General features: G+C 40.1%; 1 protein-coding gene across 4 annotated transcripts in view; it reads left to right on the forward strand.

Annotated features, from left to right (window-relative positions):
• Positions 1–3,281: 3,281 nt before the first annotated feature.
• Positions 3,282–22,065, forward strand: part of CFAP97 (cilia and flagella associated protein 97) — a 29,981-nt gene continuing 11,197 nt past the window's right edge. The window contains exons 1-4 of one of the 4 annotated variants that reach the window (XM_064710535.1): positions 3,282–3,410; positions 3,724–3,915; positions 12,376–13,248; positions 13,337–13,408. In XM_064710535.1, coding sequence (XP_064566605.1) covers positions 12,396–13,248; positions 13,337–13,408 — 925 coding nt within the window. In that variant the 5' untranslated portion in view covers positions 3,282–3,410; positions 3,724–3,915; positions 12,376–12,395. Of the gene's footprint in view, positions 3,411–3,499; positions 3,641–3,723; positions 3,916–12,375; positions 13,249–13,336; positions 13,409–22,065 lie in introns of those variants that run through there. The other 3 variants (XM_064710534.1, XM_064710533.1, XM_064710536.1) reach the window with 3 other exon arrangements.

The following is a 22,065-nucleotide window of genomic DNA, read 5'->3' on the forward strand; positions in this document are numbered from 1 at the left end:
ATTGCAGTTACAGTCATACTAGAAGTTTATAGAAATTTCTAATGTTCAGAGCACAAAACCCAGAACTGCTTGTGAACTTATAAACCTGGTGACAAACCAGAAAAATCTGCATAACTAACACTGTTAGAAGCAGTCATAGGAATCCTAGAGCAAGAGAAATGGAAATTGGATGTTATACTTCTCACTATCTTAAATGTACAAAATATGTAAGTTGCTCTAATATTAGCTGATTTAAATTTTTGCTACACCTTTTAAGACAGTGGTGATATATTTTGCATATTTGCAGTCAGGAAGTTGACACACAGGAAAAAATGACAAAAGCACCCATTCAGTGTCCAATGTAAGGAACCTAAGACCTCACATAGCGAGGTCAGCAAAGGCTCAGCATTTTGTAGCACGTTTTCCAAGTATGCTTTCCATTTATTTAAGCTGCAGTTGTCATTATTCAACATTTTAACAGTGAACTGGGAGAGGTGCCAGAAAAATAAGAGGAAAACACATGACAAGTATAAAAATTTAGTCAATGTAGTTTGCAGAACCTCCATTAAACGCTGTGTAGCACAAGTAGGACTTGACTCTGGTTAACTTAGACGTACTCAGTTGTATTATTTGAGAGAGTTCTTTCTTTTCTTGTAGTGTTCTGACACATTTGCTACATGTATGTACAAAAATGTGTGTATGTGTGTGTATGCAAACATACATCAATACATATGTGCCTGTGTTTGTGCCAAGTGAAAAGAAATAAAATATTAAAGAAATAGGACAATAGACACAATAGTTGATTTGGCTGCACAGCCCTGATTTAATTCAAAATTCAGTTTGCTCAGCAAAAAATGTGATCATGTCATTAAATCTGTTTCCTGCTGAATAATGGGGCCAAAGTAAAGCTGAATTTTGTATTTTGAATATGTGGATCAGTAATCTGGAAGTCTTTATTTTCACATAATTCTTTCCTTCATTGTTAAAAAGTAACTTTGCTATTATTGAGATATGATATTGCAGCTGATATCTTTGAAAGAGCTGTAAGGTTTCCCATCCTTACTCAGGAAACTACTGCTTTTCAGGGGCAGATCACCAGCAGGTAATCACCACTTACCTACTCAGTGCCAGAAGTAAGGGAACTTCCTGAAGTTTCATTTTGTACTGAAGTTCAAGGTGGCTTGGGGAAGGGTCCAGATCTAACCTCAAGTATTTGGATGACGCTTCCCTAGAAGTCCTCCAGATAATTTTCCCCTTTCCATTTCCTCAGGATACATCACCCAGTGCTGCAACCCTGGCACTACAATGCAGGGGCCTGTCCGATTTTCGGCTGTTTGGATGGCCTGGAAAGGCCCGGGGTGGCCTTGAGGCAGCCTGCGTTTCAAAGGACGAGAAGAGGCTTCAGTTCTTTTCTCGGTCTCAGTGTTTATTAATTGTTTATCTAAAAGATTTTCTCTCGGCCCGACAGAGGTCTGCTCAGCAGCCAGCCATGAGCACACTCCCCTGCCCTCCGGGCGGTCACCTATCTTTATACCCAAAGTTACGTGTACAATATTTATCATTTTTCCCCAATACCTTTCACCCTTATTGACCAGTGCACTTTTAGTAATGACCAATCCCAAAGTGCCACCATCACCACAGAAGATGGAGGAGAAGAAGAAGAAGAAGAAGAAGGACAGGACACGCCCCAATTCCTCCATCTTACTTCTCTAAACCCCCCTGTACAGAAATCCTAAACCCTGTGTTTCACTCTCTAATTAACTTATCCCTTCACCATTCACTCCGGTGAAATCCTCCTATCCTCATACAAGTGTCGTCTCCTGTGTAGGATCAAAGTCCAGCCACCAGACACTTCTGGCAACATTCCAGGACTCCCGAGCCCCCCAAGGGTGGTCTCGGTGACTCGGCACCTCAGTCCTGAGGTGCTGAGATCCCACAGGGGCCCATCACATTGACCTCTGGTCCTGTTGTCTTGATATGGGGCACCATTGCCTTAAAGAGGCTCAATCACCTCAGCCTGGGGCACCATTCACTCTGCCTGGGTCCCCCTCCAGTCGGTCCCCCTCCAGTCCTTATGGGCTGCCAGCACATCAAACAGGAATGCCATTATCCCAACCCAAGGCACTACCATCACAATCTGGGGCACCATCAACTTGATATGGGACACTGTTATCCCAACATGGGAAATTGTCACCTCAGCATGGAGCTTCATTGCCTTAATCTGGGGCACTATAACTTCAACCTGTGATTCTGTCTCCTCACCCTGGAACCTCATGATCAAAATCTAGGGGCAATCACCTCAACTAAGGGCATTATTTCTTCATCTTGGGGACCCACTGCATCTCAGTCTGGAGACCACGACTTAAATTAGGAGCACCATCACCTTGGGGGCCCATTGCTTCCACTCAGCATACCATTGTCTCAACCCAGAACCCCACTGCCTCAGCCTGAGGCACAATCACCTGAGCAAACAGATCCATCACCCCAGTCCAGAGCAACTTCGCTGCAACCTGGGGATCATCACCCCAACTTGAGGCACAGTCACCTCATCTTGGGGCCTCATGGACTTAGTAAGAGTCCCAGCTCTCTGCCTCATTCCCACGGAACAAATAAGGGCAGGAGGGGACTGATGTCTGTATCAGAAATATCTGATACAGACATCCTGGCCAGCAGGACTAGGAAAGGAATTCTTCCCCTGTGCTTGGCACTGGTAAGGCCACTACCTGAGAACTGTGTCCAGTTCTGGACCTCTCAATTCAGGTAGGACATGAACCACCACCAGGGGCAAGTTCAGAGAAGGGAAAATGAAGCTGGTGAAAGGTCTGGAGCACTGGTTTTAAGAGGAAGAGCTGAGGCAGCTGGGGTTGTTTAGCCTGGAAAAGAGGAGGTTCCAGAGAGACCTTATGTCTCCCTAGAACTCCCTGAAAGGCGGCTGTACCCAGGTGGGGATCGGCCTCTTCCCCCAGGCAGCCAGTGAGGACACAGTCTTAAACTGCACCAGGGAACTCTTAGGTTGGACATGAGGAGGAATTTCTTCACATAAAGGGTGATCAGACACTGGAATAGGCTGGTCAGGGAGGTGGTAGACCCACGGACCCTGGAGGTGTTTCAGGAAAGACTCGACGTGTCACTTAGTGCAGTGGTGGTCTGGTTGACACGGTGGTGCTCGGGCAGAGGTTGGAGGTTCACAGATCCCCTTCATTCTCCCGGTTTCTGTGATTCTGTGGAGAGCCCGCGCCTGAGGGGCCCCTCCCCCAGGAGGTCCCGGCGCCCGGCTCCTTCCCGCCCCGCTGAGGCGCCGCCTCTCCCCGCCCCGCGGCGCGCGGGCCCGGCCGGCGCTGCGCAGGAGCGGGGCGGCAGCGAGGGAGCGGCCTGGGCGCTGCGCAGCTCCCGCCTCCCCGGCTCGCTCCTCGCTCTCTCTTCCCGTGCCTGTGAGTATCTGCCCGGCTGCCTGCGCGGTTACCACAACAAAGCCGGGAGCAAGAGGCCAAGGGAGACACGGCAGCGGCCGCTGCTGCTGCTTCCTCCCGGGGGTGCCGGCCGGGTGGTGGGGCCTGCGGTGCCTCCTCGCCACGGAAGGTGCCGGGAGGGCGGTTGGGGGCGGTTGGGCACGACGGGCATGTTCCTTCCCCGTCTGCGGTAATTTTTTTCCCCAGACAAGGTGGGAGACATGTTTTGTTCGTGTGTACATATGCATTATTTTTAACCATTCTATAATTTTAAAAATAATTTTGTTTTAATTAGCTGTCTTGCTGCTCGCGCCCCTGCCCGAGCGAGGCGCACGTAGGTGTCCCCCGAGCGCGTCGTGCGCGCTGCCTGTGCGGGGCTGGGCTGGCGTTGAGCTGCCGGAGTTTGGCCGTGCCGCCCTCAGACGCGCGCCCCGCCCCACCGGTGCCGTGCCTGCCCGCTGTGCTCCTCGGGGAGATCGGAAAAGAGGTGGGAGACTCCGTTCTGACACACCGGGTGCCCTCGTTGTCGCCTCAGTTGTCGGCTTTGGGAGAGAGTTACGGTGTCTGTGCGCTGCCCTTCAAGTTACCGGACTTTGGGAGACGCGTTGCAGTGATGCCCAGATAGAGTTCAGAGGGGTGTTTTGGTTGGGCTTAATTGGTGGGAATTAAGTCATTTGGAATGATTATTGCAAACAGCTTGCCTCGAGCGTGTTAATCATCGCCAGAGCCACGTTTCCACATTTTCCTCAGAGCTCACGTGTAGCTCCCCCTGCCCAGCACAGCGCTGTGTTCTGCAGTAATGGCTCCCAAAGTGGGGCTGGCGTTTGGAAAGGTAACTAGCCACCAAATCTCTTGGCCCCTCTGGATTAGGTTGGAAATCACAAATAAGGTAGTTCTCAAACCTGGGCTTCTGCAGCAGAGCGGAGTACTGAATTAATCTGAAAGAGTCAGTGAGATGCTACCACAAAATGCAATATATGTTGTCTTTGTCAAACATTGGACATTTCTGGGGTTTTCATGGCATTTTAAAATGTAGTTCAGCAAGGCATATGGCACAACTTAATTTATAACATATGATCTTTAGCATATAATATTTATGCCTGGTGGAAGTTTTTCCTTTCCAAACAGTTTTTTGAAAACTGGTTTAATTATAGTATGCAAAAACCTGCACTTTTATAGTCTTACTATATAATAGAAATAAAAAAAAATCTAGTATTTGCATTTGGACGTGTACATATTTTTAAATTGCGTGGTTGAAATTTCTATGCAGCATTCATAAAAACACCAGGACAAAAATGTGGGATGGAATGAATGTAATAGCAATAGCAGTGCTAGATTTCTTTTGTATCCCTGCTTTTGTCTGTAGTGAGGTGCTCAATATAGTGAATAGAATGCATTGTACACACATTTTTGCTTCTTTGAAAAAGTAGTTAATCTCTCTTCTTTTGGATAGAAAGTAATTGCTGGAATTGTCAGTTGAGAGAGAACAAAGTTCTACAAAGTTAAATTGTTCAGTGGAGTTAATTGAAGACTAAAATGAAGTTGTTGCTAAAAAACAAGTAAGCTTAAGAATGGGTTTGTGAAATAATTGGCATTTAAAAATATAGATGTCAGAGCTTTGGACTCTGCTTCTGGAATGCTTCAAGTTCTTCCAACACTTCTTCCTGCTTTTTTTGTTTTTTTTCTGTAGTGCATATGTTGTTGTTCTGGTTTTCTAAACCTAGATAACACTCTAATGGTTTAGGATAGCAACCAGAGAAAAGGACAAGTAATTTGGGGACATTCTATTCCTTTTTTTGGAACTTAAAGCTGTTATGACCTACTGGGACTTTTGTTCTGGTTTTGTGCTTGCCTGCTTTTAGAATGGCATTCAGAAGGTCCTGTGTTTGTTCATAAGACTTACATGGGCTCAGAGGGCCATCAGGACTGCTAAGCCCACTGAGACTTGGAATGCAGTTGGCTGATTGGAAGGCTCAACCCAGGAACACCTACAAGTGCAAGTTTTGTAGGATGGGTGGCATGTGGTCATCTGTGGCATAGGTGACAGGATCATCTACAAGCTTTTTAATATCTGCCTTTCAGATGACTCAATGTTACACCTGAAGCTTAGATGTAAGAATCCAAAAGCCAGGTGAATCCTAGGTGAGCCTAGGTGCTGCCTAAAGTCATGGGAGATAGTCAGACTGTTACCTTACTGCTTCCACCAGAGCTGTTTCTTACAGCTGTTTCATTCTTTGCTTCCTGATGTTATGTTTGACCAAGACATGGTCTAAAACATGATCTGTATTCCTTGGCTGAGTTATTTTCCATGCAACAATTTCAACTGATGTTTAAGCCACAATTCAGTAATGAGTATTTCTGATTCTTGAGGTGTTTCATTGTAATAATAAACACTGGAATTCCAGGAAACCCATATTATGTTGAATTTAATAGAGCCCTCTGTTTCAACATCTTACCTGCTTTTCCATTCTTGATATTTTCTCATCTGAAGAAAGGAGCAAGTCACAAAAATATAATGCAAGAGATTATCTCAAGAGGCTTTTACCTCATTTGCCTCTTACATGCATTCTGAGGAAACAGAAGTATATTTAGACCCTTCCCAAGTGATATTTTTTGAAGCTGCTCTTTCTATACTGATTTAGTGACTGAATTTCTATGTTTTCTCCTGCTTATCTGTACCAGGCAGTGCTTGTTCCTCTTATATAGGAATATATTCACTGAAAATTAAAAATTGCATCTTATTTTCAGTGGTTGTTGAGAATGTAATTGTTACATCTATAAAACTGGAAATGTGTGTTTTAAACTGTGATAATAAGCACATCTTGTGATGGAGTGCCTAAGGAAGGAAATTCTTCCAGAAACTCAGGTTTGTTTGATGTGTGTTGAAGCACATCTATGCAAACAGTTAAAGGAAATGCTAATGACACTCCTGTTTGTCTAGTCAGGTCACTTAGCACACTAAATTAATAATGTTAGAAGCATAAAAAGCATTTGTAGTTTAATGGGCATTTCTGTTGTGGGACACAGTTCTCATGTTGTTCCACTTGGTAGAGATGGCCTGGCATTCAGAAATATGCAGTGGTTTATCTGCTGTGGTTTACCTCCATCAGTAGTTTGTGGTATACTCGATTCCTTTATGGTCCTGCCATCTGTTTCAGGACTGGCAAATGTAACTCCAGCCCTTACGTGGCAGGTATGCTGAAGCTTTGCTTTAATAGGAGCAGTTGTTTTCCTTTTTCTTGCATGCAGTTTTGAACTGCTGTGCCAGACTCGTCCCCTTCAGTTGTGGATATCCTGGTTGAGTACGTGTTGCCCCCAAATTTAAATCTTGATATCAGACAGAAATACTCTTCATAGATATGTACCAGTATAGAAGGAGTGGGAAAACAAAGCTGGACCCTTACTTTGCTCTTCACCATTGATACCTGGCAGTAGAGTCTGTCCTTTTCTGGGCTTTTTGTACCTGTTCTCTATTATCAATTATCTCTATTATCTATATATTATGGGTCGCTTTTGGGAAAGATCAATACCAATGACCAGTTTTCCCCAGCAGCTTGCTGCCTTCTGGTCTTTGAGGTAGCTGGAGTTGGGACTCTTGTAGGTGGTGAGAAATTGTATGGCAGCAGCCCCAAGAGACTTCAGTGTGGGTGGTGTCACTTGTGCTTGTAGAAGTGGAAGACCTTCTAGAAGCTATTGCTACTTTTATCAACCAACATATGATTTGTTGTCTTTATTTTTGATTGTAATTGTAAGCTACTTCTTTTCTGCCTGGGTTTAGAGGGTGTGCAAGTAATTTTCTTGGGATTCTCCGCAATGAGTGAGTAACCATGGTCTGTTTGGACAGACCTGGTGGCCATCATCACTCTCATCATTTAACTTGAGTGTTCTCTGACCCAGCCTTTCTGCTCAAGAGGTGAAAAGGTGACCTTTGCTGAAGAGCAAATATTTAATGTGTTTCTATGAGCGAAGTCCTGGAGCTACAGATACACACCTCTCCACATTATTGCAGCTTCTCACAGTAGGGGAATGGCTTATTTCTGGCTCAAGAGGAAATATTTTTTATTTCCCCCCCCCCCCCCCGCCATTTATGCCTGTTCTCTCTCCTCCTTGCCTTGTACATTAACTTGAAAGGATTTGCCCAGCAGCTATCTGGGGCTCCTTCGTGGTCATGTGCTTGTGTGCTTTCATTTGCTCTAACCATGGTGGCAATTGACTGTGGAAGATTTAGTGGATAACTTCAATGTTTAAATGTGTTTAAAATACCTCAAATCTTTCACTGGGTACTTAATGCACTTTGTAAGTGTTAATTTCTGACATTGAAAAATGTTTTCAAAAGGCAGGATATGTTGAAACACAAACCCACATCTAAGTCTGTATCCTCAATTCATGACTTTTCATGTACCATCCCACCTTTGTAGAAGAGACTTCAAATTGCAGTCATGCCTAATGGGCTGCTCTTAGGCATTGCCTACAAATATATTTCAGGTAGTGCTGTAGTTGGCAGGTTTGCAGCTGGAGGGGGAAAACACTCAATATGCTTTATGTGATTAGGATCTTGGTTTTTTTTTTGAGATGGAGGAGGATGTCAAAATGCTGCTTGTTCTTTGGGTAGTGCAGAGCACTGACCTGTGCAGGAGCTGTGTGGTCTTTGTTCTCACTGGGGAGGGTGTGGATGTGCTCTCGGTAGGCAGTCAGACTCAGTGTGTCAGTATCTGGTGGGAAAGTGTGAGTCTCTAAAGCCCTGAAAGTCAGACTGCACATTCACCTTGGCTGCTTAGCCACTGCTTTCTGATCTTAAATGGGTCAAGCTTGAAGGGATTAAAAAGTGATATAAGCTAGTTCTTCCTAAACTAGGAAGAGCTGCAGTCAGGAAGAGACAAAGACAAAAGGGTGCGCTTGGCTGTGGTAATGAGTGATTGTTACTGTTGCAAGGGAAATGGGTGAGAGGTAGAGAATTACATGGGGAGAAGAAATATTACAGTAAAAAAAATCTGGCAAATATTTAATGGCCAGGCTGCTCTTTGGAGTTGATCATGCTTTTGTTGGAGGGTTTCATGGCAGAAAGCCACAAAAAGCATGTGCTTTTTTTGTAAATAAACACAGCGGTCAGTAAAATTAGCAGTTAATGGTAAGTATTTGACTGTAATGGCAGCTTTTTTGGGATTCCAGAGTATCACTTTTTGACTCTGTGTTTTAAAAACAGGCAACATAGCAGAACTCTGTATTTCTCACTGAAGTAAAATTACACTCTGTGTTATATATAAATGTGAAATTGTAAACAGAACCAATTTATTGATTTAAGTAGCTTTATCAGCAAAGTTACCTCTTCTGTATTGCATCACCTTGGCAAATTCCAGCTCTGTTGCAGACACTCTCGATGCAGGAGTGAAATAGGATCTAAGAATACCATCTCTTTGTTTATTTCATCTTGTTTGTTTTTATTTCAAATTAAGCAATTAAATTAATTAAAAAATTAATTAATCTTAAGTTTGTGAATGATTGACAGTGAGCGACATGTCATGTTGGTTTTCCATTAAGATGAAGGCTAAAGTTGTGAGGGACTTGTACCAGAGGAGTGGAATATGCATTTGTCAGTGGAATGACTGCTGCTCCTTGGGCAGGGCCAGACTGCTGAACGATCTCTCCTGCCCTGGTGGTTGCTGTCTGCAAAGCAGTTGTGTCTCAGCCTTCCTAGGAAACAGCCCACTGGCAGGTGGGCTGCTCCTGAGTCATGTGGAGTGGGAAGATGTGCGCTCCCTGGCTGGCATTAATAGAAAGGAATGTACAAGCTGGTTGCTATCTTTTATCACCTTTTGCCAGCTCTACACTGCCCTTTTGTCTTGAGTTAAATCCCATCCTCATGTCAGAGACTGTGTTCAAAAGAGTCATCTGAGAAGTGGTGTGACTAGGCATTATAGCTGATGAGATACTGTGTGTTCAGTCTCCTTTGCAGGCATAGCATTACATGAACTAAAAATACATGGATGTGGTTGCATCTCAGCAAAATGTTGTATTTTAGGCTATACTAAAGTTTTCAGCTATATTAAGTTATCCTAGTTTGTCTGCACCCACCTGCAAACCTTTTTGCCTTGGCCCCTTATGCCCTTATGTATACAACAGTACCAACATTATCTCAAATTTGTGTTTGAGACACGTGAAGTACACCACATGCCTGCTTTTACCAATCAGTCATAATATTTCTAGTTATGAGCTGGAGAGATGCTAGTTCCTTAAGTAATAGAAGCCTTTCTATTTTATTTTTAAACTCTGCTTCCTAATTTTCTTCATAGACTTGGTTAATTTTCTTCATAGAATACTTGCTAAATAAATATTTGTGGCCTATACTTAACATGTTGTGTTCCCTTCTGGTTTAGATTACATGAGGTAGAAAATTAAATTTAAATAATGTGTTACTCTTCTGATGTTTTTTTATTTTTCTATTGTGCATATTTTTATATATTAGCATGTATTATCCTTTTAGGAAGCTGCTTGAGAAAAACTTTCAGGAATTCACACGGTAGTTGCACATTGCAGACTATACAAGCTGCCTGAAGCCAGGTGTCACAAGAAGTGACACCAAGGATGGAACCAATAGCCCAGCTGTAGTGCATCTGCACCAGTGCACACAGGATGGGTAAAAGCCAGGAGGAGCCAGAAGCTGTGGGAAAACCATGACGTGGTTGCCATCAGGAAACGTGGTGGGCTGATTGTCACGGCTGCAGTGGTGCAATGGATGCTTGTAAGCTCCTCAGGAGGGACATGCAGGGAAGGAGAGGTGCTGGGGTGACCCTCTGCGTTAGGGGGTGTGCCAGCTGTGTAGAGCTCGAGGACAGTGATGGTGTGGCTGAGGGCCTGTGAGTGAGACCCAGGGCCAGTAAGGCAGTCGGTGCCAGGGGTGTCGGTAATGGAGCACCCTGCCAGGAGGGAGAGGCAGATGAAGTGTTCTGTAAGCAGCAGGATGGTGTTTCATGGTGGCTTGTCACAGACATTTTTTCATAGAAATCCTTTCTTTCACATTTGTCCATCTTCTGGGAAGCAGAGCCCCAGAAGAAGAATGTAAACAATTGTTATCAGCTGCTGTGAAATGTAGCAGGTGCCCCTGTGATTGGCTCATCTTCCATGTGTACCATTAAAGGCCAATCACAGGAGCAGCTCAGGGACAGATTCCCTGCACACAGAACTTTGTTATTCATTCCTTCTATTCTATTCTTAGCTGAGCAGCTCTCTGCAACTTCTCTTCTTTTTCTTTTTAGTATAGTTATAATGTATTATATATCATATATCAATAAATCAAGCCTTCTGATCAAGAAACAAGATTCTCGTCCTTCTCTCACCACAGTGACCGTCTAAGGTCGCTGTAATAGTGGCTAGTGCCTGTTTTTGTGTGAGACTTTAACTTGCTGGGTATCTGCATTCCCAGAAGTGTTTTATTCCTTTTTGTTGCTCTTTGAAGAGTAAGGTGCTTTAGAGAGTTATCTTTGTGGTCCTGAAAATTGATCTCTGCTTCTGTTGCCTAATAGTGTTTTCAGTTTTATGCAACATCTAACTATAATAAGTCTCTTTTCAGTTCTTTGGCTTTGTGATTCTTAAAACCATAGGAGATTGCAGACTTTTTGGTTTTATGTTGTGATTTGAGGAGCATATTTTCAATTCCTCTAAACCAGTATTATTTGAGAAGTGGCAAAATATCTGTGTGACCTTTAAAAACTCTGTATTTTGAGGTCATTTTAGCTAGAACCTTTCCTGGAAATTCCTTTTTTCCACCTTTGTTTGCCATGGCAACAAACTATATGTGGTTTAAGGGAGACCATCCATCCTGTAAAATATTCTGGTTCTCTGGCCTTGCATGGTTGCTTCCACTGTCTTCATGCTTGATTTCTTGGGTCTAAAGAATGTTACATATTTATTGATTGTAGCTTACTAAATTATTTCAACAGTGAAATCTGTTGTAAAGAGTAGGAGAAAAGTGCCTCTGGCTCGATGGGACTGGTGGTCTTTGATACTGTCTGATTCTGTTTTGTTGTGGGGTGTTGAGATTTTTTTATTTTAACTCTATATGTATACTACTAATGAGTGGAAACTTTTGTATCCTCCTGCCACTGCCATGTGCATAAGATCACACACCATAAAATTCTGTAAGAAGTAGGACATAACAGGAGCAGATTTGTAGAACACAATGGTTAACACTGAGGTCCTGATGTCTGCAATATTATGTATTTGGACTAGCCATGATCTGGTCCCATGGCCTGAATGGTAACTTCTGTTTTAAAAGCACTGGTTTCATGCCTGGATCACACTTTTAAAAGTCTAGGTTCATTTGGAAGAATTAAGTTTCCCTACTGTACTGTGGAGTGTGAGTTACAGCAAAGCAAGCTCCTTGTCCAAACTAAAACATGAACACTGACACACCCACAATCTGTCAATTTAACCTTGGAGCCATGGATCTTTCAATGTAAATTGAAATTTCTCCTAATTTTAAGTACTGAACGTCTGCAGTGTGTATGGCTGTGTCAGCCAAGATGGTGACATACTAACAAGGTTTATAATATAAAATTCCAACTAATGATAGCTCATTAAGTGGCTCCAGCTTCAAATGGCTCTACCTTAAAGGGAAAAAATAGGACATGTTAATTGCTTGTTTGTAATAGTTAAGGTTTTTTAGCCACTAAGGGTGTTTGACAAATTTGCTTAGAAGTAATAGTTTGGAAATTGTGATGGGTTGGCTAAAGTAAAGCTGTCTGGTCTAACATATAAGCTGTGTGCAATAAGGTGGCACTAAATTTTTTCACTGAGCTCACTATGAAATTGTCTTTAGCAACTTCATGAAATAAATTGCAGAATTATAGATTACTAGAGCTAAAAGAGTGAAGAGCAAATCTCTTATACTAAAAGTGTATTTGGGTCTGTTTTTGCACAAATAATTGGAAATGTTTTCTGATGCTTGCAGGTGACACTTCATATTTTGTTATGGACCGTTTTGAAGACATATCAGATGGTGAAGTGGATCATGCCTTCTTTGACAGCGACTTTGAGGAAGAGAAAAAGAAAGCTGAAGAAAATGGTGAACATGTAGAGAAAGGAAGTACAAAGGCAGCTCTTGCAGACACTGATTTGGTTTCTAATTCAAAGGATGAAAAGTGCTGTGAGGAGGAAAGTGAAGAAAAGCAGATAGATTTACAAAGGGATCAGTCCCCAGAAAATAGCAAAGGTCCTAGTGAAGAAGCTCCCTCTTTGACAGTTTCTCCAGTTGCAGAGAATGCAGGTACATCTGGAGCAACGCCTGCAGCAAATAGAGGAGCAGAGGAGATTGTTCCTGCTGGAATTCCTAAAATAGTTAAAGAAGGTGAAGAAGATTATTATACAGATGAAGAAGACAGTAGTGATGACGGCAAAAAACAGGTTAGACCAAAGTCAGCTAAGCAACCAAACACAAAAAAGGCTAGCAAAAAATATGGTATCAGCTCCTCCTCCTCTTCCTCCTCCTCCTCGTCCTCGTCATCATCATCCTCAAGCTCAGATACAGATGGTTCTGACACAGATTCTGATAGCTGTTTATCAGATTTATCTCATTCTTCCCCAAAAAGGAATGCTTGTAGAAATGCTCTTCTGTCTCCAAAACAAAAATTCAAGTCAGCAATGAAATTAGCAGAAGGAAAACCAAAGCTTGGTGATGACCTGGAGGAGTCTGAAGACACAGTGACTGACGTAACACCTCTGTCAACTCCAGACATCAGTCCTATCCAGTCCTTTGAATTTGTAGCATCAAATGATAAGAAACTAAAAGTAAAGAGACAGGAAAATGTGAACCAAGAATTATATGGTAATTTGGAGAGTTTAAGTACTACACTAAATGTGCAAAACCTATGGGGCTGGGAAATTCAATCTTATATCTGTATTTTTTTCATTAGATTCCGAGTTTGATCGCAGATATAGTCGAAAAGTATTGCATGATGCCATGGACCTGAATCAGCTTCTGAAAGGTGATTTTTAAATTTTCTTTTTACAAAATACAGCATCTGCCACTTGTTGAGAACAGCTGGGTTCTAATACAGAGAGAGAGTGGGATTCTCATACACCATGTGTATTTTTAAAACTGATTGCTGTTTAAGTGGTGTTGATCTAATTCTTGGAATTCTTCTCTGTGTAGTAGTACTGATTCTGCAGTAGAGAAAAGAACCATGCATTGGTTTGCATATACCTGGAAGTAAGATACACAGGGTGAATCTAAAAAAGATCTGATATATTAATAAATTGGGCAATGAAACTGCATATGGATCTTAAGGTGTACTGGACTATGGCACAATTTAATATCTAAATTAAAGCATCAACCTTTCTGTTGAAAGGCTGGATTATCAACCTCCAAGACTGAAAGACAATAAAAATTTCATTGCATTATAAATGATATTCGTATACTTAAACTTCTAGTACCTTTTTGATAATTAAACAGGAGTATTTGAAGTTCTTTTCTGAGCTAGGTGTCTGACTTCTAAAATACCATAGGGTGAGTAAAGGTGTTTTAAAAAGAAAAATAGCAGATAATCTTTACTAAAACTCGAGTGGTTGCTTCTGACTAATAGACTTTAAAAATCTTAATAATGAAGCCTAAGAAAATTTGCAATCTCTTTGCCTGCACTCATTGCAAACCTTTATTATATGGGTTAAGAATGCTATGGATGATCTCAGGTGCACATTTTAAGGTCTACATGGTGCTTTTGCATTTGTTTTCATGCCCCAGAGTTTTCAGTACTAAAATCTGTGGAATAAAAAAGGCTTGAATCAAGAAATCTGATGATCTCAAGTGAGGAAGGCCTCTTGCAGTTTAAGTCTGGTACATTCCAAGCCAGGTTTGCTGTGTTGAAGTAAGCCTGGCACGACTAAAACTGCATGTGTTGTGTTTCTTCACTTTGCACCTTGCCTGACTGAGCTTCAAATGAAGAAGGATTTAGAATGTATTGTACACGTAGTTTAACTTGCCTATAAGTTAGAACTGAGGATTTTGCTTGTATGGAAATTCTTCTGATGATAAGAAAAGCAACACTAGCAATCAAGAAAGGTAGAGCTTTTTCTCATCCCTGACAGTCCTTGTGCTTCATTCTTTCATACTAGAAACAATTCTAACCAGTTGTCAAAACATAACGTCAGAAGAATTGTTCCTGGGCAATTGAAATTATGATGTCCTATGTCCTTATTTGTTCCCCATTAGCAAGAAGCTATTTAATAACCAGTGACTACCAATGGATTCATCTCATCCCTGAAACAAATGGATATTATTGCTCAGAGTAGGTATTCTCAGAGATGGATCTCTGTTGGGGAGAGTAACAGAGTTTTCAGTTTTTTATCAAAACTGAAAACCAGTTCTAAATAGCAATAATAAAGATAGAGTAATGAGGAGTAGAACTCATATGGTCTAGCAGCTAATGTTCCTGATTAATGTGTATATTACTCCCAAGTGCCTCTCTAAATCAGCAAGCACAACATAGCTTAATTAGTTTGGGCATTTTGAAGTTTAAATGGGGCAGAATTATTAATGGTGGAAGGTAACTAGTCTGGGAAAATAGGAGCTAATCTTATTCTGAGTTATTGCTTGCAGATTTTTTTGTACACATTAGGGGAGAAAAAAGTGCAAATAATTTTCTCCCGCCCACCAGTCTCCATTAAATGTTCATCAGAACTGCATAGGCATAAATGTTGCTTCAAGTGAGAACACTGCAAGCCCAGACCTGAGTGCATGAAAAAAACTTAAATAATCCTTATTTGGTTTTAAAGCATAATATTCTTCCAGTACTTTATACTGATGAAGCATTTTATTTAATTTTTTTTCAAATATTTTTGTAATATAGCTGGACACAAGCATTTACAGCAGTTATACAAGTTTAATTTCCCAAAGTGCCCAGACACTTGGAAAAATTTCCATGTGATCTGTTACTATGCTGTTTCTATGGGGCACGCAGTAATTAATTTTGTATGATTATTCACATCACCAGTGCATACATTTGGGAGCACTGGAATCTCTTATTAAAAAAAGAATTGCAAGAACAAAAATTTTGTTTCTTTGAACAAATTTCTTTATGCAAGAAAGAAATTTGTTCAAAGAACAAGTTTTGGACTAGCACAAGAGTCTGGTTATTAGAGGCAGCAAGGTGGTTTGTGTATCTTAAAGCAGAATTAATTTGAAGTGTTTAGAAACTGTTGCAGTTAAATTTAAAAGTAATTGAAAAAGTTTTTGCTTTAGATGTCCTTTACCTACTTGTTTTTGTATTGAAAATTATTCATTTGTAAGCATTTAAAAAATTATATTAGACAAATATTTATCATGTCTTTACAACTCCTAAAACTATGCTTGTTCTTGATAAAAGCCAAATTTTCTATTACGCATTTCTTAATAAGGTGAAATCTCACAACACAATTCTAGTTGGAAATCTCATCGTTTCCCTGCTCTTTATTGCACTTTGATTGGTTTTAGGTGGGTAGTGCTGATAGCAGGTGTGATTATAAATTTTCAGGTAGAAATACAGTTTTTCTGTTGTTTCATGATGTTATATAGATCTTTGTATGCAATTGTTTTGTGATTCCATGATGTTTCCATTTTGCTATAAACCTTACAGATATTTCAGAAAAGTAATAACTGAAAGCAATATTCTAAACCTATACTAGTAAAAAATGTCAGAGCTATTTCCTGTGCTGTACTCTTGAGTAATCTGAACACAAAAAGGGAATTAAGTATGACAATGCAAAGAAATAGATTGTAAAAGATTGGTTTTGAAGGCAATTTTTTAAATCACCATGTTAGAAAGCTGGGAATAAAATAAATTTGAAAATTTTCTGATGCTAATTTGCCTGATCCTATGTCTTGATTATTATGCAGATAAAGAGATGGGTTAAGTATATGAGTGTGAACTAAGCACTCATCTATCTCAACCCATTATGCTACAGATTTGCTCTGTCTCTAGACAGATCTCATGATTTCTGTAGTCCAGAACAGAGTTGTCTGCTAAAATTGCTCTGTATCTCTTTATCTAAATTTGCTTGGTATCAATACAGTGAGATAGCACGAGGTATATACAGTGCTAAAGAATTTAGTACTTTGTGTTATCTTCTCTGTAAAATGGGGTTGATACCTGCTTATTTTACAGAAGTGTCTGTGAGAATTAGTCTGTAAATCCATGGTGTTAGCTATTATTAACTTGAGGAGGCGGTGTGCTGGGGTAAGTAGGGCAGTTTGCCAGACTGAAGTTCTATCCTTGAAGCTCTCACTGACCTCTGTGCTGATAAATCTTTTTGCCTCTTCTATGCCTTAGATTTTTAAAATAGAGGTTCCTCTGTGAAAAGCTCTATAATATAAATGTCGTGATTATAAAAGTAAAAAGCTCTGTGTTTCTGAATAAAATCTATTGTAGAAAATTAAATAGCAGCTTCAACCCAACATGAAGCAATCACTTCAACTTTTTTTTTTCATGTAATTTGTCACTCAGGAAATAGAACAAGTTTTGATAACTGAAACTTTATTCTCTTTATGGATATGTTATCTGTGTGCTCATTCATGCTGAACTAGTGTATTTGTAGAAAAGCTGCTAAGCAGTATCTAAATTTCAAGGAGACTCTGCAATATACACACACCCAAACTGTAGAGTTGAACTAAGCATATATAGCTGCTCTATGGAATTCTCTTTAGTGTGTATGTTCAGAGTTTGAACTAATTCTCTATATGTGTGTGTATTCATATGCTTGGTTTTCACAAGAAACTCATTTTGAGGTAGAAGAGCAATTGCTAGCTTGTTCTTATGTTTAGAGTTTCAGAAGAGATTGAAAATCTGTGAGATTATGGAGAGATACAGGCATCCCCAACATTCATGAGAAACTTGGTAATTATGGAGGGGAAAAGTCCAACACCTCTAAGATATCTTTCTCATGATATCAAGAAATAAATAGCAGCCCTATTTAAGCATGTTTAAATAGGGAAAATTGTACCTGAAAAGGACATTGTCCATTTCTTTAAAAAACCCCACCAAATCTTTAATTCTCCAAAATCCCTTTCAAAGAGCTCTGTGGCCTGCAATAATGGATGTTATAGGAAGTATTTGTTTAGAGATACCACAGGGAAATAGTTTCACTCTTAAACTATTAGATATTGATGAAGAACTGTGATTTATTTAATCCTTTTGCACATGTGGTAGTGTAGCAATATAAAATAAAATATCAGTCAAGTGTAAACATTGAAGCAGTTTATATTGGGATTGCAAAAGATACACTGAAACATGCATGATTTTCATTTTAGCCTTAATACTGTTAGGATGGCTGTATCATCCTGTCCTAATGCATTTGACTTGCTAATTATATTTTATATAAGGTTTGGCCTTTTTCATTCTGCAAGGTTATTTCAATGCTTAGAAGTTGAAAGCAATAAACAGCTTGTTTATGTCTTAAAAAAAAGTCAGGTATCTCTCCATGGAAACCAGCTTTCATAGAAATCCTGTGAATACCAGGGAATTTTCTTTTCCTGCTTACCAGCAAATGAGAAGTAGGCTCTACACTGTGCAAGTCGTTATGCAAATGTTGCTGCTTATTTATCATTGATCATAAATTATATTTAAGGTCTGACTGACAATGAAAGTAACTAGTGGTTTAGTTAAGTTACTAATTACCCACTGATAGAATACATATATGAGCGGTAAATCATATTTAATTGTTCCAAGACTTACAAACTCTTTAGAAGCTTAAATCATAACCTTAAAACTGTAGTGTTATCTCATGTTGTCAGTGGCCACTGCTAAAATAGTCAGACTATTCAAACACTTAGGCTTTGTGATTAAAGAGTAGTGTGGGTGAACGATGAATAAATCATTGAAATAACTATGAAACTCAAACACCTGAGTATATAACATGAACTGTGCTCTCAGTATTTAATAGCATTTGGAATCTTACCTTTTTTTTTTGCTTATTGATAGTGAATTGTCTCTGGTTTTGTGGGTGTGTGCTGACCTCACTTCGACACCTACTGTCTTTGCCATGAAAGCAATGTTGCCAATGAGTGGTAGTATGCATTCAGTGCATAATGGACATACATTCCTGCTGTGGACTACCTCATTTTCTGTCATAGCAAGTGTGTGGAGAATAGGAATATGATGCTGTATAAATGGTGATTTGCAGAGGCAGGTTGGACAGATTTTCAGTTTGGTGATTGGAAGCAGTGGTAACTATTACTGCTGATTTGAAATTCAGGGGTCAGAAGTGTTTTTCTGAACCATGGAAAGAATCACCCCTGCTTCAGGGAGACCTACAGAAGTTTTTCCCTGCTGCTTTCTATATTGCTTCTGTGACTTATTTGAACATCATTTAAGGAGTCGTGATTTCTTCTGCCTATTTGGTTAGGAATATGCATGCTGTAGTATTAGTGGTGCTCTTTCACAAAAATGACACAATATACATTGTGTTGGCTTGTTTTTCTACTAAACTTTAGACTCTCCTGCGACATAGTTCCTTTGCAGATCAGTGTTGCATTTGTGTGGCTTAAAAAAGATTTATGGGTAGGGTCCAGTAAGTTATGGTTTGCTTTGCTGTGGTGTTTGCTGATTAAATTCTTCCTAAGCATAGATCTTAACCAAGTAAAACATAACTCCAGTTAATTAACAGTTTGAAGAAGAACAAACCAGGTACTTTTACTGTGTTACCTGATCCAATGCTTTGGTGTATTGCAGCAGTGTTACAGCAAAAAGCTAGTTGTGAAGTTTCAAATGGGTTCTTGGGTCATATCGAAGGATAATAATAAAAAGATCATTTAAGGAACTGGAGAGTTTTAGATTGGTATTTTCATTCCATCCCCTTGAAAAAACACCTGCTGCTGTATGTGTTGCACTTGGGTCTGAACTTCTGATGCAAAATTAATGAGTCTTCTGTAATTTAGCCATCTGTCAATAGATCATTTACTGGGTTTTGGCAGTTGTCTGCTAAGGCTTCACTGAGTAACTTCACAACAGAACCTTTGGGGTGTTCTTAATTCTTTCTCTGTATTAATATATTTCTCTTGAGTTGTGATAAATTCAATATTATGACTGTTCGCAAGCTCTCAACCTCAAAAGTTGCCAGAAAGCTGTTGGCAGTAGTAAAGCCAGTTTCTACATTAAGAATAAATAAATAATAATGAGGCTAAGAATGAACAACATATGGAAGAAAGTGGGGTGGAGTCTCTTCTTCCTGACACAGGTGGGAAAGGCTGTCTTTGTGGTGAGGTGATAAAAGGTGTGAATGAAGCACTCTAGAAGTGATATATATTCAAAGGAAAAAGGCTAAGAAAAGGAAGAAGGAAGAAGAGATGAATGAAAAAAGAAAAAGTCTGTGTTGAGGGGGGGATGTGGCTGAAGAAGCTGGAAGATGAGAGTAAAGTTAGTTACATTTTGTCCTTGTGTATATAAGTAGTATCCAGTAGAGCAATGCATGGATATGTACATAGATATGTATTCACTCTAGTTGCCTGAGAGCTGCTGATAAAATAGGGGGTATTTAATGCTACAGAAGTTACATACCACTATCCCCAGGAGATCTGAGTGACAAAGTAAAGCAGTGCTTCTTGAGCCCTGTGCGTAGCAATTGCTCCAGGGTTCCTTGAATCATTGTTTCTAGTAGCATTTACTGACCAGCTTTGGGGTAAAGGGAAAGGCCTTTGTTCCATGTCATTGCTCTGGTTTTATTTTTTCATCACACCTGACAGCAGTTTACCAGAAAAGTGAACAAGTCAGAAAATAGGTAGTAAGTAATTACCTTGAAGCATTTTTAATCTCTTTACTGGCTACAGCTCATAGTTACACCAAAAGGATATAAAGTCTCTGCCAAAGTATAACCTGCTATCTAATAGTGAATTAAAAGTCACTGACCAGTGAAGGCATGAAACACATATTTGTACCTGAAAAAGTATTTATCCAGAATGCAATTGCTTTAAATTGATTTTGACTAGTTGGCACCTTCCACAGAGGCAAAATAATTGTTGGAAATTTGTGCTGACAGTCATTCAGAGATTTAAATGTCTCCTGTAATAGACTTCGTCATCAATAGCATTGATGCCACAAGACTAGGTCAAAACTTGAGTTTAACAACTGTTCTTTGTCTCAACTCTATTTCCACTTTTGCATATGACATGCAGTCCTCTTTAACCCATGAGGTGCTACAGATATAAGGCAAAAGCTCCATAATAATACAATTATCAATTATCAATTATGTGACATGATATCTTCTTCAGATAGTTGTTCAGTTTACTGTCATCTGGCTGTGTCCTGCAATGCTGATTTTGCCTGTTCCAATAAAGGCATCCTGTAATATTTTCTACTGAGATGTATGCTGCAGCTTGATGTGAATTGTGCAGCTCTAGTTATTTTCTTTGCATTTCTCTTTGTCCCTTGTAGGCTTATCCAGATGAGTCTCATTCCAGGTTTGTCTCCTCCAATGGTGTTGATGGCTGTACTAGTTTTACCTTGAGAATAACTTACTAAACTGTAGAGATGTTTCTCAAGACATTTATATTGTATTAACCTGTTGGTTGGCACACTTGATCTGCACTAGTTTACATTGGTTTTGAGGTGATTTGCATCTTCTCTTGACAAGCAAAAGCAGAATTTGCTGCTGTGGGCAACCTCACAGTTAGAACTGCCTAGGGACAGTTCTTGTCTGTATTGGCTAGTATGCTGATACTGCAACTTTACTAATTTCTGGATGAATGTTGAAATTCATTAAATGTTTGGGTTTTTCATTTTGAATACTGTTCTTAAATTTCTCAAAGAAAGTAGCAACATTTACTTGCATCAATTCTGAAATAAAATCAGTTGAGATACTGCAAGAAAGATTTCATTTCATTTTGAAGTGAGAAAATGCTCTTCATTCTTTGAGTTTTCTTCACTGTTAGGCTGCCTCAGACATCTCTTGCAAACAGATTGCTGATGCAGAAGTATTTGCTGAGGAAATATTACTGCCTGCCTGGGTTTGTTTTTTTTTCTTTCTGCTTTGAATGCTTTTTTTGCCTGTGTGGGACTTCTAGGGGTAAGAATGAGGGATGTCTTCTGAAGGCGCTGTGATATAGGAGGAGTGTGGGGGCATGGCACAAGTAAGGCTTTTTTTGTCTGTGTCTCAGCTCCAAGAATCTGTCTAATCTAACCAGGTGCTGCCATTCCTGTAGCACAGCTAATGCAGTGGTTTGATGGGGTAATACCATGACAGCAAAACTCTCACCCAGCAGTTGCCAGAAGACCTGCTGCAGAGCTTTAGAAAGCAAAGGCTTAGAAACAGGTCAACAGCAAAGCTCCAGTGGAACTGCAATAAATATAGCTGGCTCTGGCTGAGAGTGAACTTCTCCAGTTATCTTGCAATTGTGCTCATCAAGTTGCTGTGTATTTTTAAGTGTGCATTCTTTGTCTTGATACCTTATTGTCATTATTTGATTGTTGTTTGCTTACTGTTTTAAATTTCCATGGCCCAGTAATTTTTCTTTGTTATATGTGTTCATTAATTTCTCTCCATCCATTCAATTTACTTTTCATCATTCTCTTTGCATTTCCTCCACCGACACGATGTAGCATTGCTTTAGGAGTTAAGTTGCAACAAAATCACTTCAGGAAGTGCACTTTGTGCCTCTGTGTCAGGCTTACCCAGTGTA

Source organism: Zonotrichia leucophrys, chromosome 4 (assembly GCF_028769735.1).
Source record: "Zonotrichia leucophrys gambelii isolate GWCS_2022_RI chromosome 4, RI_Zleu_2.0, whole genome shotgun sequence".
Taxonomy (NCBI): Eukaryota; Metazoa; Chordata; class Aves; order Passeriformes; family Passerellidae; genus Zonotrichia; species Zonotrichia leucophrys.